The sequence below is a fragment of the Rhinopithecus roxellana genome, chromosome 3 (genome assembly GCF_007565055.1).
Source record: "Rhinopithecus roxellana isolate Shanxi Qingling chromosome 3, ASM756505v1, whole genome shotgun sequence".
Classification (NCBI taxonomy): Eukaryota; Metazoa; Chordata; class Mammalia; order Primates; family Cercopithecidae; genus Rhinopithecus; species Rhinopithecus roxellana.
This window is the reverse complement of record NC_044551.1, coordinates 74,945,783-74,964,867: the sequence shown is the minus strand read 5'-3', so window position 1 is coordinate 74,964,867 and position 19,085 is coordinate 74,945,783. Positions and strand designations below refer to the sequence as shown.

At 35.1% G+C, this 19,085-nt stretch overlaps 1 protein-coding gene across 17 annotated transcripts in view; it reads left to right on the top strand.

Moving 5' to 3' along the window:
* Positions 1-19,085, top strand: part of PAM (peptidylglycine alpha-amidating monooxygenase) — a 286,853-nt gene that overhangs the window by 160,630 nt on the left and 107,138 nt on the right. For all 17 annotated transcript variants that reach the window (XM_030927005.1, XM_030927006.1, XM_010372124.2 and 14 more), the window contains 3 exons: positions 2,444-2,531; positions 12,940-13,025; positions 14,419-14,502. In XM_030927005.1, the coding sequence (XP_030782865.1) occupies positions 2,444-2,531; positions 12,940-13,025; positions 14,419-14,502 (258 nt within the window). The remainder of the gene's footprint in view (positions 1-2,443; positions 2,532-12,939; positions 13,026-14,418; positions 14,503-19,085) is intronic.

Genomic DNA, 19,085 nt, shown 5'->3' with positions numbered 1-19,085 from the left:
AAAATGGTTAGAGAAGTTATACTTTGATTAATTAAGATTTGCCCCCTTTACTTTACAAAGGACAGTTAGAAGAGTCTCTTACATAAGCAAGGGTCCAGGCAAACTATTTTCTTTCTTTCCTCATGGAAAGCTAGAGATTATATGTTGTTGTTTTTATGATCTATTACTTTATCAGCAGCTCTCTTCCCTGCCCTTACCTGAATCTTTTGCTTATTAATATTTCATTTTTAAAAATTACTAATAGCTCCTTATTTTTCCAGAAATGTCTTTGCCTTGTTTCACAGCAGCATACACATTGCATTAGTATAAAAAAGATACTGTTGGTGTCTCCTAAATAGACCCTGACAGCCCTGGGCTTTCTCCAAACTGTCTTGAGCCTTCTGTGTGATTCCTACTACCCTTTCTGGTACTTCCATCCATCCTCACAGCTTCAGGGTTCAATTTTTTAATGCTTCCCAAATATGTAATTCTCTGACCTCTTTCTTGAACAAGAGTCACAGAATTCTGACTCTCTGCTGGATACTTCCACCTGAATTTTTAGTGGGTGCTTGAAACATTGTTTTGCATCCAACCATTTCATTCTTGGAATGAACTGCACTTGGCCATGTTGGCTTATTACCAAAATTCCAAGAATGATTCAGTCGTAGGAAATTTATCCACCCATAATAAGATCTTCCGAGGGGAGGAAATCATGTAGTCATCTACACAGGTTCTGAAAAAGCAGAGGGGTCAGATAACCTCTCATGGATTGGCAGAGGGAATGTTTTTTTAAAAAGGTAGGGGGAGGAGGAGGAGGATACAATTAGACAACAGTTATAGATGTTCACAAAGTAATATAAGCAGTTTAATAAAAATGAATATAAGATTAAAAATTGTATCATATACCAAAATAAAATCAAGGTGAATAAAAGACCAGCACTCCTACCTCAGGACTTTTTCCATTTTCTTTCTGTCCCAGGAAAGATCCCTGGTAGGATTCTGGAAGGGAGGAAGGAAATCCTGCACTCAACTTGACAGTGGTCTATAGATATAGAATCCTTCTTCTTTCTTCCGTTTCTCTTGCTAACAAACTTCAGCTTCGTGACAATAGGGACTTTCTATGAATTGTGAATGGTTGTAACTTCCAAGTGATTCTTTCCTTCCAAAGCATCTTCTTTCATCTCTTAGGCTTACTATATTCTTTGGTAATGGAAAACCAAGCCTCAAGTTATAGCAAGTGCATTTTCCAGCCATTCTCTCTTCATTAATATTTTAAATGATGGTATGAAAACTTCAAGATTTAATTTTTAGGCTTCAAGTTCTTATTTTCATTGCAGTAAAAGAAAGGTTTATTTGTCTCCTCTGAAAGTGGTAAGCCAAGATGGCACACAGTAGGTTTGGCACATAGCGCTATGTTTTCTATCAGACACACTTTGCCAGTCATGGTGCTATAGTTTGATGTAGAACTTTTTTGCTGTTGTTTTGTTTTATAAGTACTGATGTCTCACATACACGTTCTAGCAATAAGTTGTGTTTTCTTAATTTTATCAAACAGACCAAAATAGCTGAAAGATGCATTTTTGCACACACCTGAGATTTAAGATCAGTTTGGAGCTATTTAGCATTTTATGTGCAAAGGTGACTCATAAACTGCTACTGCATACTGGACAGCATTTTGATGAGGATGAAAAGGGATGAGCCAAACCCACACTAGGAAAGGGAGTTCATAGTTAATAATATAATTTATTTTTAATTTTTTCTCTTTCAATTATGCATTTGTTTATTTTAATGTCTTTCAACAGCTATTATTGGGAGAAAACGAGAAATGTCATTGTATAACTTCTGATATCTTTTAACAAGTATACCATGCTTATTCAGGACAGTAATTTTATGTCTTTTGTATTTTTGTAAAGATACTTTTTCTACTTTTCTTTTTCTTTCCTGGTAAATTGCTTCTTCATATACATCCCAGTGACTATAGTACTGTTGTTATTCTAAGATGGTCATAAATTTGTGTTATGAATTTTTGTGTTCATATTTTGACCACTCACTGTGGATTCTGTTTCACTACAATGTTGTGCAGTGTTTTATGATACTCAGCACTCTACTGAAGTCTGAAAGGAAATATATTGTGAATACATAAGCTGCAGATTTCATTTAATACCCATATAATGCCCTCACTACTTTAAAAGAGGTCTTCCATTTAAAAAATGTGTGTGTGTGTGTGTGTGTGTATGTGGGTGTGATATTCAGCCTATTATTTTTCCTTTTTATTCTTCTAATCATATTATCGAATCATGCTTATCTTTAATAAGATAATTTATACAAACAGGGCATTTGATCACAAGAGCATCAAAACATCTTTGTTATACAGGTATTTGAACTATTCAAATATGTATTTTGTGACTTTGGTGCACTGAAGTGTGACTTATATTCACATACCTGTATTATTTTCTCATAACAGTTGACTTCAAGCCTCGAGCCAGCATGGATACTGTCCATCATATGTTACTTTTTGGATGCAATATGCCTTCATCCACTGGAAGTTACTGGTAAGGATAATGGGTTTACAGTATAGAAGGGTGTAGAAAATGTGTTTTACAGGTGCAAAGTGTATCTGTGCAAGTATTTTACAACTGGTTAATAAATAGGCAGAACATTTTAAGAGAAAGAACTTTGTTCATTGGCATCACGTGGTTATCATGGTTTATCACAGTTATTTGGTCTGCTATGGAGCATATCTATCAGCCTTTGTCACTGACTTAATAAATATATGTCTCATGGACATAAAGTTGGAAACAGTAGAAACTAGGACCCCAAAAGGGGCTGGGAGAGAAGGGAGCAAGAGTTGAAAAACTACCAATTGGATACTACGTTAACTATTTGAGTGATGGGTTCAATATGCCCAAACTCCAGCATTACACAATATACCATGTAACTAACATGTTCCCCTTGAATCTAAAATAAAACATCTTAGATTAAATATATGTATATTATATTAATATAATACATTAAATATATGTATATTGTTATACAGTAGTATGTCCAGGTGCATAAGGCTTATAAAGAAAGTCTGAAAATTTAGATTATTGATACTCTGATATTAATTTTTAATTAATGTTCTTTGGCATTCTTGAAGATCACCAAACTCAGAAAATAGCCACATGTTTTAAGCTTCTTATTTTTCAAGTAGACCCAGAATCATTGTTACACATTTAATAGTCCGAAATGACTGGTGTGCTTTGCTTTGCATTGAGGAATCTGTTTTGAGGTCCTGTCCCTACATAATCATGTAGAGTGATGGACTTTTCTGTGTGCATCCTAATATTCATTAGCCTGATGCGAGTCAAGTAGCAACTGCTCTCTTGTCATTTTTATAATAACAATATAATGTGAATTTGGAACTGTTAAAAGCACAGGGCAATTAGTGGAAATCTCCATGGACCAAGTACCATCAAAGCATTTGTTAATAGGCTTAAGTTATTTGATGAAAGGAACATATCACATAGGAACCCAACTTACGTGACTGGGTTTATGTAAAAACGGAGTCAGCAAATCACAGTTAATACCCTTCAATATCAACATTCCCGTTTATGCTCTTCAGTAAATTTTTGTAAATAAAATTCTGGGATTAAAAGATTATTCTGTGACAGCTTTTCCTGAATCTTATTCAGTAAATCACATCCTTTGGTTTTTATGCTTTAAAACTATTTCTTCTGAAATTACCAATATTTACCTTTGAATTAGACTCATTGAAAATAGCTAGAAGGATTTAAAGTCTGCTTTTGCTGCACCTTGGTTTAAGGGAATGAGTGAGAAAATAAAACGACCCTTAAATGCTATTCCAATTCTAATTATTAGGAAAAATTATCTAAAATGAGCCAAGCATAGCTCATTATTCTCATGTTAAGGGAATACAACAAACACCTCATTTTGGCCTTTAAAATATTTATTAATATTCTTAAATAAACTATTTTGAAATTAAATCTATAAGATATATTGACCAAAAATCTTCCACATTGGGGAATGAGAAGTTTCAAAGAAAAATATAAATGAAAGTGAAAACAAATTTTGAGTAGAGTAATTGTTACATATATTATTTTGCTAAAATTATTACTTGAAAGTCAACATAGTAGAATGAAAGAGCAGTAAACTAACTTGCTGGATTCCCTGGGTGGATTATTCAGCCCATCTGGAATGGAGTTCTTGTCTTCATTTCAGCAAAAGACTTATACTAGGCCATTTATAAAACCTCTCTATGCTCTAAAATTCCGTAATTCTATGAATATAAATTGCATGCAAATGATGAGTCTGATTGGAAAGGCATTATTTCTAAGAGTTGGAAGTGTGTGCACTGCTTGACTCACCTCAAGCAAGCAGCTTACCATGTTTTGCCAGTCAGTTGCATCATTGAGTAATTACAATTCTTAATAACACTATACCCATATCATTTTAAATGGATTTTAAAATATTTGCCTTGTATCCCATAGTCCCACTTAATTTGTAGGTTTGTTATAATTGAATTTATAATCATAAAACAAGGACAATTGGTGCTGTTATTCAGTATCTTTTAACCAAGCCCAAAGTGTTTAAGCCTAACATTTAAAAGTAGGATCTTTTCAATGTGTGAACTAGAAGACATACATTAAGTAAAACTGTTCTAATGACTCTGACTTCCACAATCAGGCCTTTTTAATATATATTCTTTTACACATATATAAATATATTTATATGTATATTTATATATAATATATTATATATAAAATACATATTTTATATTCTTTTTTTTTTTTTGAGACAGAGTCTCGCTCAGTCACCCAGGTTCTAGTGCAGTGGTGCGATCTCAGCTAACTGCAACCTCCACCTCCTGGGTTCAAGCAATTCTCCTGCCTCAGCCTCCTCAGTAATTGAGACTACAGGCATGTGCCACCATGCCCAGCTAATGTTTGTATTTAGTAGAGATGGAGTTTTGCCATGTTGGCCAGGCTGGTCTTGAGCCCCTGACCTCAAGTGATCCACCCACCTTGGCCTCCCAAAGTGATGGGATTATAGGCATTAGCCACCACGCCCAGCCACAGGACTTATATTCTTATTTAAAGATAGTATACATTATTTATCTTCCAATATTTGACAAAATCTATACTTTAAAGAATTAGAGCTCACAGGATATTTCACAGCCAGAACTTTCAGTTGCTTCACAGAAACATCTTCCACTCCCCACCCCCAGTGCCTCACAGGCTCAACCCTGAAGATAGTTGGTGGATATTTTCCAGCTGTTTAACATCATATCCTGTCATCTGAATTATAGTACTCACAACAAATATCTATTAGTGTCAAAAGTCTTGCATTATTTTTCTAAAATTTTTGAGTCATGGAATTGATCACACTCATTTTATAGTTGCAAATCTGTTCTTCAATTATTGTAAGATATAGACAGCACTTTAAATGAAGACTCCTAAACTTTCACATATATTTTGGGTATGATACCTATAACAGTTTTTGATGCTTAAAAATAACCAGAAGTCATTCACACTCTAGGGAAACTTATAAGGAAATACAAAGCTGTTTCAAGGAAAGAAGAAAAAACTGTTTTAACATCAAAATGTCAAACTCGGATTTCCTGTTTTCTGTTTGTTAGCTAGGATTTCCTCCTGTTTTCACTTTAGTGTTCCATTTTCATTGTGAGCAGGTTGGCAAATAGGTGTCTTTAATATAGAAAACATGTTTCCCCTGAAATTATGAAGTTATAATTCACCCTCTGTCTTCAGGCAGCATTTTAAATATGAAGGCAAAGAGCTATTCTGATGATGTTTCACTGTTGTGCTGCCCTCCTTTGCTCTTTGTAATTGCTTCTTTCTGCTGTTCATTAAAATATATTTACAGTTATATTAAGTTTACATGAAAATAGTAGACACAGCATGAAACGGTTTTCATTATGTAGTCATTTTAATTTTAAAGTTTTTTTCATCTGCACACATTCTAGCCTTTTGTGACTCATTCCAAATTAGCAACTCACACTGGCAATGTGTCTAGTTAATTATATGCATGTGCATTTAAATTGCGTACATAGATTTGAACCTTTTAATATTCTGTAGGGTGGTCCCTTTATAGTTAGAGTGGGCCTAGTGCTCAATTCCAAATTAACATACCTCTAGAGGATGCAAATAAGGACCAGCTGATGGAAAAGAAGCAGCTCTGCTGACCCATGTAAAGAAGGCGGTAGTACCTGTCGGATGTAACCCCAGTGCCTTTTTCCCAGGCGTTTGGAGGAGGAAAACAACTAACCCCATCTAGGGACCAAAGGAAAATAATAGCACCAAGATTAGAGCAAGCATATCAATAGCATGATTTGTTGCACTTTATTTGTGCTCTATAGACTTAATTCAAAGCATGACAATTATAAGTTCCCCAGATTTATTAGCTGAATATGAGCCTAAACTAAGCTGTAAGTGAGCAGGTGCTCTTTTGAAGTTGTTAGTCAGTAATGAAATGAAGGTGCTGAAAACTGGGTAAGTATAAAAATTTACTTAAATAGTAAATTTTGAGGATATCTTGGAAATTTAAATATTGTGTTCATCTATTCTATGAATTACTTCATTCTGTTTTTACTCTTAACAATTTTTTAATTAAGTGATAGGCTACTTACAGTTTCAGTCTTTGAAAATCATATTTTGTTTATGCAAATTGTGTTGGCATTTGGGGTAATTCTGGAGTACTCTCTTTTTTTAAATATGAGATTGTAGGCTAGTGCATTTTTTATTCTGCTGAGCACAGGATGTAGAGTTTAAAACAATTTAGGAGTGCAGACCCCACGATTTTGTGTTTAAAATATTGGATGATTAAAGCTAGTGGGCTTCTTAAGTATCTAGTCTTATACTTTGGTGTGATCTTCTATGCATAGCTAAAATTATTTTTAGTTCTTCTTATTAATATTTGATTTTAAAGCTAGTTCTAATGACACTTAGGACCAACTAATCTTAACAAACCAAAGATGGCTTCTACAGGTTGTTTGATGTTTTTTGATGAAAAAAAATCCCAGCTGCTTAAATGAGGCTATTTCCAGCTGTTCTAACTGGGAATCATTCTCAAGCTAAAGCAGTAGTGCTTTACCATCTTATGAAGCTTTAGCTTAAATCCCTTTCAACTGTTTCTATTTATTAACCACCTGCTGTGTCTTTTTAAATGCCACTATCTCCACAGGGTTACAGCTGCTGATGAGGAGAAAAAAAAAGGAGATAAAACGTGTGTGTGTGTATATGTATGTATATAGAAGCCTATATGAGAGACACCTGCTTGGGTACTCATTTAAATGTCTGTTTTTTAAAGGTGATGTTATTTTCCAAATAAGCCCACAGCTTTGTTGCCTCCCTCCCAGTGATAATGATTCTTTGGTTGAGAACAGTATTTGCATATGCTGTCTTTATGCTCCTATTCCATATCCTGGCCCCTGTCATCCATACACTATATACAGCAGGATTCACTGTGTCTTCTGCAATGCCCTCTTTGTTTTTTTCTGCCATAGGAAACTTCTAAAATTAAATATATGTAACATCCTTGTCAGTATAAATAAAAATAACAGAATCTCCCAAATCTACACTGTCTCTTGTTTTAAGCGCTGTAAAATGTGGCATTGAGTGCAGTAGTAGTGTTTAGACATAAATTACTGATAGGCTAAAATTAATAGCTTCCATTCTCTTTTTCCACTTTAATATTGTAATAGATTCCTATCATAATGCATATTGGGATAGTGTAACGGATCAATTTTTAAAACACAGTTGGTCTCTGGTTCTAACTTCTAGTCACCAATGATTATGTTCCTTAGCTAATAATATTAAGGTACTTGGATTAAAGATGTTTAACAGGAGTTCCTTAGCAATTGCCCAATTCTTAGTAGACTAGTGTCAACTTTAATAAAATAGAATGTTATAGTTGGAACCCGTTTGACTGTTGCAACAGAAACAAATGCATTTTTTCCTCACAAGACTAGTACTTTATGTTAGATAGAGTAGCAATATTATAATGCAGCATTGTATTTAGCACAGATCCAGAACTGTGAAATCAGAACATCTTGGTTTCAAATCTCAGCTCTGCTACTTGGTAGTGGTAATAAACATTGGTTAAATGATGTCAGCTGTATTGGTCTGTTTCCTCATCTATAAAATTGGGTCACTAATCATTGGCAGCTTGATTGGGCCATCATGAAGGGTAGATGAGGTAATATAAGTAATGTGTTTCGTGTAGTGTCTGACATGTAGAAGGGATAGCTATTATTTTTATTCATTTATTAATAAGGTATGTATTAATCATTCACTATGTGCCAAGCACTTTGTTGGGCATGGAGAATTTGGTATGAACAAAACAGACACACACTCTACTTTTGTGGACTTACTGCCTGTCTAACCTTATTGGAGCAAAGGAACAGTGGGTAGTTTCTGTGATGCTATTTATCAGGCTGGTATTTCTTAATCACCATTCTAATTTGCTTTTTCCTTATGTATCCTTCTAATTACTATGTTAATGTCTATCCATTGCATTGAAATTCACATAGGATTGTCTGAATTTGGGAAAATATTCTATGGGTTTATAGAGCAGTTAATAGTATTTGAATATCTGACTCATACTGAATGCATTTTGAAAGGTAAGGACCATCCCCTCATGCAATTGATTTTGTGTTGTGTTTCTTTAAAAAACTTTCTAACGTTAGATCAATTTTCCTGGTTGTGGTTCTGTTAGATATGTAATGCATTAAAATTGGAATTTAAGGCTATACAGATTTAACTTGAGGGCACGACTGTTACTATTATTATTTTTTTAGTCAAAAGAAGAAACGAGTTATCAGTTCTGATCTTCCCTGAGTAACCTTGGCTTTTAAATAGCCTTTAACAGATACAACCAGAGAGCCCTTTAACAGTCACTCATGCTGTCTTTGGATAATTCAAAATGACAAGCTACCACTTTTCAGTGCTTGGCACAGTCAGAAAATATTCATACCATCTGAATGGCTTCCCCGTGGATTAGATGTGAAAAGGGTTCTATATGAAAGGTCCAAGAATCCAGACTAGTTTTATTTTCAAATGTTAATTCTCATCATTTTTACTATGAATACTAAGAAACCACAAGGGAGCTATGTGAACCTTTTCACAATTTAATCGACTTAGTCTGGAGGAGCCTTTAGGAGAAGCTGCTAGAATGATAAGAAAAAGAAACCTGGTTGATGAGGCCTGAAATTACAACAGCCATTGATCAAGAGTTACATTGCTTCCCAGCCTTAAGGCTCTCTTTACTAGTAAGAATAGTGAAAATCCCCTCTACTTCCATAGGTCCTTTTTTAGGAAGCCAAAATATACTATACCATCTTTCTCTTTTTGGTCATTTTACATGGAGAAAATATGATGCCATTTTCATTTAAAATGGGAAATGGAAATGTTTACCACTCTGATATGTTATCAGTTATAGAACTCAGTTCTCTCACCCTCTTGTTTTTCCTCTTAGTCCTTCCACTGAGTTTTAGGATTAGTTTCAATGTCCCGGTGTCCTCTAGTGAGCCATTCTTTACTCAGTCTTGAGTTTAATATATTTTTATTGTAAAACAGGTTTTAAAAATTAAACCAATGTTTGCCTTGAAGCTCTTATTTACCAGACCTGATAAGAGAATAAAATATTAAATCATTGTCTCTTTGTACATATGTCACGAACACTTTATTTCATCTCAAATTTGATTTTAGAATTGCAAGCACAAATTTCAACTTAGTTCAAGGATGACGGTAGTAATCAAAGCTTATCTCCACATAATATCATTCGCTGGCCATAAATCAGTGTGAAGAATTGAGATAGAAGGGACTGTGGCAGCCAGAGCTTTGAGTCATGGTTTAGCTGTTTGACCTTTGGAAGTTACTTAAACTCTCTGAGCTTATTTAGCTTTAAATTACAGCCTGCTGGCAGTGTTGTTATATAAGCTGATTTGTTAAAACAAACAAACAAGCAAACAAACAAACTAGGCAAACAATAATTCAAATTTATTGATGTTTATATTTTAAATTTTTAATCTAATTTTTTAAATAAAATATTATAACATGAAGTTGAGAGTGCAATACAATTTAAGCTAATTCAGCTCTTTAAGTGTCTGTACATGGAAAGTTGAAAACTCACCTAGAGGTAAATTTCACGAGACATTTGTTTCATGACGGGACTTCAGCATGAAGATATTATCCTACATACTTGTACTCGACGTCCTCACAATCTGGGTGGAGAGAGAGAAGTAAGCTGACACTTAGGATGAGGAGTGCTGTACTTAAGGAATGGAAGGTGGGTGGGGGTCAGAGAACACTTCCCTGAGGAGGAAGGCTTGAACTGAATCTTGAAGGAAAAAGTGAATACAAGTTTTTCAGGCAGAGAGCTCGGATGGGATATTTCAGGCAAAGAGAGCAATGGGAATAAGGAAGACTGGAAACCGGAAGCAACTTGGCAGGACTAAAAAGGGGGTATTGTCTGGAGATAGTGTCTAGATCATGACAGGTCTTATGTGTTATGCTACAAGATTTGGATCTTATTTTGATTTTATTTTGGGAAGTACTTGAACGATTTTGAGCCAACAAATGACGTAATCAAATGTGTAACTTAGAAAAAGTTACTAAACCAGTTTTCTCTGTTATATTTCAATCTGGTTCTTTCTAGTCATCCATTGAAAATCAACTTCCATATCAGAGGAAACAATTATCTTGTTTAACCTAAGACTGTCATCACATGGGTGTTAGGCATTTGTAGTGTTTATGATCTTTGTTGAAAGCTATGAAAATTGCCACCCAAATCTTTAAATTTTAGTAGCTCACAGCAGTGAGATACAAAGTTCATCACATTTGACAATATCATTTCTTTATTATAGCTGAGGCCAGGAAGGAAAATTTTGCTTTTGGGCATCATCCAACATCCTGAGCCTTTTAACACACTTGGCATAAGGATGTCACAGACATTTCATCCAAGGTACAATTCTTACATGATAATGATCCGTCATCATAAGTGTATTGTGTTTGACAGTGAACAGTAAGAAACCACTGGTTGATGTCTTTTATATTACACATTACACAATCTCTTTTTACAGCCTGATTTATAGAAGCAAGATCATTTTGCTAAGCATAACCTTATCAAGACCTCCTGGTTCTGAGTTCCTCACCCCTTTTCAGACAGGCAACACAGTTGTCAGCACTCATTGCCTATCCTCCAGCCTCATTTCTGGCTAGAAGCAGAAAACATGGTAAGAGTCCCTGCCTCTGAGTCTGAATGAACTTCTTACTAGTGGTTTTCATATGTGCAACATGGGTGTTTTCTGTGTTTCTGGCTTCAGTTTCTAACTTATTTAGGACCCTATCACAGTCTGCCTTTGTTTCCCATCCAGGTCAGGGGCAGTGTACATTTTTTTTCTGTGTGAGCCAACCTCCATCCCAAGAAGCTGTATTTGTCCTTGTCCTTTAGAGTCTTCAAGCTTTTCAGATCTGCCTACACGCCTGACTCACCTTTTTTGGTCCCAGTTTTCAAAACACAAATAAATAACAGCAACACAAAAATGTAGCCTAACAATGTTTGGATTAAATCCAATTTAATAATAGAAAAAGCTAAGAGATATAATGGGAAAAAAAATGTGTGGCTTGGAGTCAGATGTACTACCATCTATTAATGCGGATCTACCAAACATCCGAGCTACTGCACTGAGTGCCTTATACACATCACCACAGCAGCCCTATCACAGAGGTTTCCACATAGGAACTGGGCCTTTGAGGGCTTATAAACACACCCAAGATACAGAGCTGCTAAGGGGTGGTTCTAGAATTGAACTCCAGATCTGTCTTTCTGCCTGGGTGCTCTTTTTACCCTGCAACACTCTCTCTCAACAGTGAATCTTCAGATAAAGTGAATGTTTTGTTAAATAATGCATTGCCCTAGAATAGTACTTTGAAGTTAGTAAAGTCTCATTTGATTTACAGAATAACTCTGTGATGTAAGTTTAATTATCCCTGTTTTCCATGAGAGAAAACTAAAGCTTGGTGAGATTAAGTAACTTTAAAAAAAGTTAAGTATCATGCACAATACAACTTATTAATGCATTCCAGTATTCATAAACTTGATCATGCATATATAAGATCAAGAATCCTTAAGAGAGTCTGGGTGCAGTAGCTCACACCTGTAATCCTGGCACTTTGAGAGGCCGAGGTGGGTGGATCATCTGAGATCAGGAGTTCAAGACTAGGCTGGCCAACATGGTGAAACCCTACCCATCTCTACTAAAAATACAAAAAATTAGCCTGGCGTGGTGGTGGGCACCTGTAATCCCAGCTACTCAGGAGGCTGAGGCAGGAGAATCACTTGAACCCAGGAGGTGGAGGTTGCAGTGGGCCAAGATCGTGCCATTGCACTCCAGCCTGGGCAACAAGAGGGAAACTCTGTCTCAAAAAATAAAAAAAGAAAGAAAATAAAAAAGTAACTTTTTAAGAGGGACACACTTGTATTGTTCACCCTACTGATGGCAGGCACTGTTTGTTGCTTTGGGCAGATTTGTTGACAACAGTGATCGCCAAAGGGGAAATGTGTATGACTTTTTTTTTAGTCCATATTTCTGCGGCATTAATTTTGGTTTATACAGACCGTCTATGTAATGCTTGTTTTTCTACCTGATTACATAAAATATATTCCATTTATGAACATATCAAGGTAAAAATTATATATCTCCCTCACAGGATTGTTTCACATCAGGCAAAAAAATGTCTCCCCTTTTATGGCTTTTTTTTTCACACAGGAATAATTGTTTGCCCTACTCTTTATTAGGATCTTAAAGCTAATATCATACAATGATGATATATCGATGTACTTTGGTTTCAAATATGTTCCCCTATCACCTCCCACCATGGGGAGCAATTTATGCATTTTACTGTTTAAATCTTCATTTATACTACTTTTTATTTTCTTCAGGTTTTGTGATGAAGGAACCTGTACAGATAAAGCCAATATTCTGTATGCCTGGGCAAGAAATGCTCCCCCTACCCGGCTCCCCAAAGGTATGTCAGAGGCCTCTTGGGTGGTCGTATGTTCAGCTGCTTAATTTCTCTTTCCAAAGTCCTTAACCAGTGATGACAATGTTCTATATTGCTGCTTCACAGTAAAAGTGCTTGCATTACCTGCTTTGTATTGAAAATGTTTCATTTAGGTAGTTACTCTTTCTCTGCCTCTCTTTGGTAAGTAGTTTGCCCACACAACAGTTTAGATAAAATTAGAAAATAACCAAGGATAGATACCTCAAGCCACCTTTGACCTAAGGCACATTGGTTCTTAACAGCAGACACATTTCATGAGCCAAGAGAGCTAGGAATTAAATAAATTGCTGTTTCAGCAGAGATTTTTTTACAATCTTGGAACCTAGGTATTTAACATGATGCCAGACCTCAGCTGGCTTTCTGACTGCACCTCTAAATTGTACATAGCTTCCAATGTGTGAATGTATTACCAGACTCTGTTTTATTACCCGAATATTTCTTAATATTAAAGGGTATGTGTGGTTCTGTTACAGAATAGGTCTGTCCTGGTTCATGGATGATATTGTGATACACATGCACCTCTCTTTCCTCCCTTACTCATTGCCAGCATCATTAAATGATGTCTGATTTCTTGCACTTCAAATGAGCCTCACAATTCTCTCCATACAAGGCAGCTGCAACCAAACAAGTTTGAAACTTAACAGAGAGGTCTGTCATAGATTTGTTGACAGATTTAGATACATTACTAGAGGAGATCTGTAAAAAATAGATTTGTAAAAAAAGAAAAAAAAAAAAAAAGTATACTTCTGCCGGTAAATATTTTCTCTGTGAATTTTTTAAAGCTCACTAGCAAGCTAGCTTTATTAACAGTAAGACTATTAAGAATATTCGAATTCCAAAAATTCACTGACATAATGGACTTTAGTAATCTAGTTGGTAACTAGTTTCCTCAAAGCCATTTTTGTAGATACCTCTTTTCACAGCGGAAGAAAAGTAATGCCACTTAAATGCTCCTAAGAAGTCTATTTCCTATATTCGATCATAAAATAAATATGAATATATACAAGCAAAATGGGAGAATGGGTTTATGTATGTCTTTTAAATAATCAATAGAGACAGGATTTTGTTTTGTTTGTTGTGTTTCTTTCAAAATGAGTGAACTGTCCTGCTAAAGTGTAAGTGATTACTCTGGTTCTGAAGTGGGAACTATGAATAGAATTTCATCATAGTTTTGAGGAGATTATAATGACAGATTATATTAGAAATTCTCAGTCAATGTCTGTTTTATTTCAGTTTTCATGTAATATAATTTTATATGTTATATGTTATTTCCCTCGATTTCATAGATCAGCAATTTGAGATTAACTCCATTTTAGATGCTCATTTCTAATATATTAACTTTTTTATAAATCTTTAGGTGTTGGATTCAGAGTTGGAGGAGAGACTGGAAGTAAATACTTTGTACTACAGGTACACTATGGGGATATTAGTGCTTTTAGAGGTAAGTTTTGAAATGTTGGAACTAAGCAAAACTTCCAGTACTATATTGTTTAAAATGCATGCACAAACTATTATCTACATCTTAAAAAGAATTGCCCACACCCTCTGCCCACTAGGGAACAACAGCTTTTGTTTCCTTTAATTTGGAACTGTTGAAGGAATGAATTTTATTTTAGAAGTCATTTCTGTTAGGCACCTGTGTATGCTACTGTGTTTTCTTTTATGCTAACTTTATAGAGCTCTCTTGCCTTGTTTTATCAGCCTGCTCCTGCTCTTATTAGGAGTGCTGATCATTCCAAGCAACACTATTGGAAAGCATAGGAAGGTACTGGTTTTTTATATTTATGTTGCTCTGAGCAAGCCACTGAAAGCCTATAGGTTCTGCAATACCAAAGAGGTTCTCAAACACTCAGGCTCATGTCAATTCCTTATCTATCCATACCTGGCACTTCATGAACTCACCCATTGTCCACTGCTGTAAGGCACAGACCCCAGCCACACTTTAGGTAATGCCGAACACTCCCCTAGACACGTGTTACTCTACCTGTGATAGCTATGCACTTTATTTAAATGCCCCTTTCCTTATTTTAGATCATTGGTGTGAGGAAGGGGCCTTGTTCCCAAGGCAACCAAGGTCAATGCTTGTTACTCCTGCTGCTGCATTTAGTCAAACTCCAACTGCATTCGGGTTCACATGAGACTGTAAATATTAAGTAGATTTCTCCTTGTCTTTATTGCTTTTCTACTATGTCTTGCTGACTTATATATATATTCTCCTGAATTCTCTAATTTAACATTGTTTCTAACTAACCTGATACATTTCCCTTTCCAAACACATTAGATATCTCTCCAGCACCTAAACTTGGAAGTAGATGACCATCTCTGCCTATGAAATACCCTTTAGGACCTTTGCTAAGAAAGCCCCATGGGGTAGAAAGAGCCATAATTTGTCCGCATTCAGAACGAGGACAGTAAATGCAGTCTCCTTCTGGAAAAGGGTGTTGAAAGAATGATTTTATGTCATTGAAAGCATTCTACAATCAAATATATTATGAATTAATATATTTATTAATATATTAATAAATATTTATATATAAATTAATATATATAAATGGACTGGCCTATGAACCTAACTTAGAAATAAAACCTATTTTTAGATTAAAAATTTGCTTTGAGTTATACACAAATAACTTCAGTTTTTAAAATAGAACATAGACTGTTAACTCTCTGTAGTGCTGAGAGAAGGTTTTACTGAAAACAAAGAAATAAATAAGGTTTGTGTTTGGAGAACAAAGAGAAATTATCTGCTCTAAAAATTGACCATGCTGATTTCAGTAGAACAGGCAGATTCTAAGACTGCTGACTTCCAAAGTATTGACAAGGCTGTAATTTCCTCAAAAAAGGCTAGCAGGCCTTCCCAGATCACCACAACTAAAGTAGCTCATCATACTGGCACATGTTCTCCCAAACCCTAATCTCTACCCTCTATAAAACCCTGGACTTAACTTTTCAATCTAATTCCCCTCAGCTTTGTAAGGACCCCTAACAGATACTGCATTGATACTCCAGAGAAAACACATGATATATGCTTGTTTTTAAAAATATTTAATTTAATTTCTTATAAGGAGTTAATTTTGTTTTATAATTTATGTTTAATCTAGGGATTGTAAAAGTACTGATATTTTAATATGTACACATCTAATTATTCTTTGCTGTAAGAGATGAGAAACTTTAACTTTTCAATAGTAATTTTTTATTTTCTCTTAAGAACAGTTTTTCTAAAAGAAAAGATGTATGAGGTAAAGAGATTACTAGTGCTATAATTCACGTAACTTATTGTAATATTACAAAAATGTAAGCAAAAATTTCACTCATGTAATTCATCCAGTAGATACTATCACGTCCCTAAAGCTTTATTTAGAGTAGTAAATAACACATGGGAAAATATCAAATCTCACTAAAACAATGAGATATCATTTTACATTTATTAATTGGGAAGGGGTGGATATTAAATTGTCCAGTGTTTGGATGAATCTGATGCAGTTTAGGAGGCTTTATAAATTTAGTATGATGTTTTGGAAAGCATTTTTACCATTTCATGTAGGTTTAATATATAGTATTAAAATATTGTTCTAGGCTTTTGTCCTAAAGAAAGATTTTTTTTTTTAAAAATGCACCTCTATCTACCCAGTTATTCATGCACATGAAAAACTGGAAAGTTCACAAACGGCCCTCACTAGGACATTGGTTAAATAAATGGTATAACAACAAAAATAGCCAACAATAAGATCAAATACAGACTATATAAAATTGATGTATGCTTACCAGGATTGTAAGGCCCAAGAAAAAAGGAAATGGTTGATGAATAAGAAAGGCAGGATTGGGTGATTTTTTTTTTCCTTTAAAGGGTTATAACATTGTCTTTTTAATTACATGTTTAAATTCCACAAATAGAAGCATTTCATTAACTCCTTCAATACCTCCCAGTTAGTGTACTGCACTCCCACTCACACCTCATGCCAAAAAGAGTTAGTATGAATATCTATATGCCTGATTTACTACAGGAATGTCTTCTGCTTTTAGCAGCTTTTGTATTATGATCTCATACTTACCTCCAGATGCACCTAGAAGTGGAAAATAATTACATCATTATATCTTCTAATTATCAAAAATGTATTAAATATATATGTTAAGTACATATATACACAAACAAACACACAATTATACATATATATATATAATCACAGCACTGCTTTTGGTGCGAATGTCAGGGAAGATATGTATTTCATGGTTTTAAAACTATTGGTGATATTTTAAAGTATATAAATTGTACATCTGAAGCAGAGTAACACTACTAGGAAATTATTATAGTCTACTGAAAAGTGGGGAAATGTTTGGCTTAAGGGTATGAATATTTTTCCACACAGGGAATGTTTTAGAGAATTGAGAAACTTAGGACTTTTCTTTAATAAAGCACTAGAAATGAAGGCAAAGTATCTTCTAAAAGTTGTGAGAATGTGGTAGCGTATCAGAGAGAGCATAACCTGCAGCCATACCTGGGTATGTTTTAGATCAAGCTTGTCCAAGCTGCAAGCCACAGGACAGCTTTGAATGCGGCCCAACACAAATTCATAAACTTTCTTAAAATATTGTGAGTTTTTTTTTGTTTTTTGTTTTTTTTTTAAGCTCATTAGCTATTGTTTGTGTTAGTGTATTTTATGTGTGACCCAAGACAATTCTTCTTCCAGTGTGGCCCAAGAAAGCCAAAAGATTGGGCCATCCCTGTTTTAGATTGTGATCTTCCTTAGTATGAAAAGATTGGCTGTGATTTTAGAGTGAGTTCTATGGGATTACATAAAATGTTTGATTTACTGTTTTTGTTTGTTTGGCGTTTTGGAAATTACACAGAATGTGAAGCTGTAAAATAATCCTTTAAAAGGAATCAACCATATTAAATGCCATATCAATCATAGTGTCAAGCCTATACTAGTGCTGGGTATACTAATCTTCCTGCCTGTAGGAGTTTAATGTATTTTAGTAGGTGAGACAAGCACAAAAGGAATGTGTTCATAGGCAATAGTAATAATGCATACTGGATCTGAAGTCTGCAGAGAGACAGGAGCATACAAGTCTACCTGAAAGTGTAGGGGTATGAAGTCTGGAAAAGGCTTTCCAGAAGTTGGACCCAGAGCAGGGTACAGAAGGGTGATCAGGAGCTCCCAGGTCAGAGTAGAAGGGAAGACAGGTTCCAGACAAAGGTAAAAGCAGATGCAGAGACACGGGAGTGAAACAGCATCTTAGATACAAAGAACTTTGGGTCATCTGACATTACTGGAATATGAAATGCATAGGGAAAAGTGGCAAGAAATTAGAAGAGAGGTGAAAGGTGGGGAAAGATCCTTGCTAGGACTTGATTCCTAAAGCACTCAGAATGCTCTTCAGTCAAGCAGTAACCTGACTGGATTTGCATTTCCTAATGCCGCTCAGTCTTGGGCTTGAGTGCATGGAAAAGCTACTAGCCTTATGAAGAAAGTATGGGGCTGTAGGTGGCCAGAGTGAGCTAGGATTGCAGCTTAGGAAGGCCAGAATGATTTTTTAATGTATAGACTTTTAAATTTTCTAAAACTTAATATTCCATAGGAAATAGAATGTATTCTAATTGGAAATGAATGTCCCATGTAGGTGATAGTATGGTACCAAGTTTGGTGACCAAACTTTAAGTCCAGGCAGACTGGTAATGGTACATCCTAATTTGATTACCCTCACTGAGCTTCTAAACCTCTCTTTGCTCTCCTTATCTGTAAAATGGTATCATAGTGGTATCATAAATGTACCATACCATTATATAAATAAAGGTACCTGGTTAAGTAGTCAATAAATGTTAGCTATTATCATTATAGTCCTCATGAAAGGATAAATTTCCCTAAATACAATCTTTTGTCTAGTTACCCATAATATGAAAAGGACGTGGTTACTTTTCAAAGATATTGTAGTTTCTCATTATTTTTAGACACAGAACTGTTTGAGTGTGTCACGTTGCCAGTAGAAATTTCCTAGTTAAGCTGTATTTCGTGTTCTCCACAG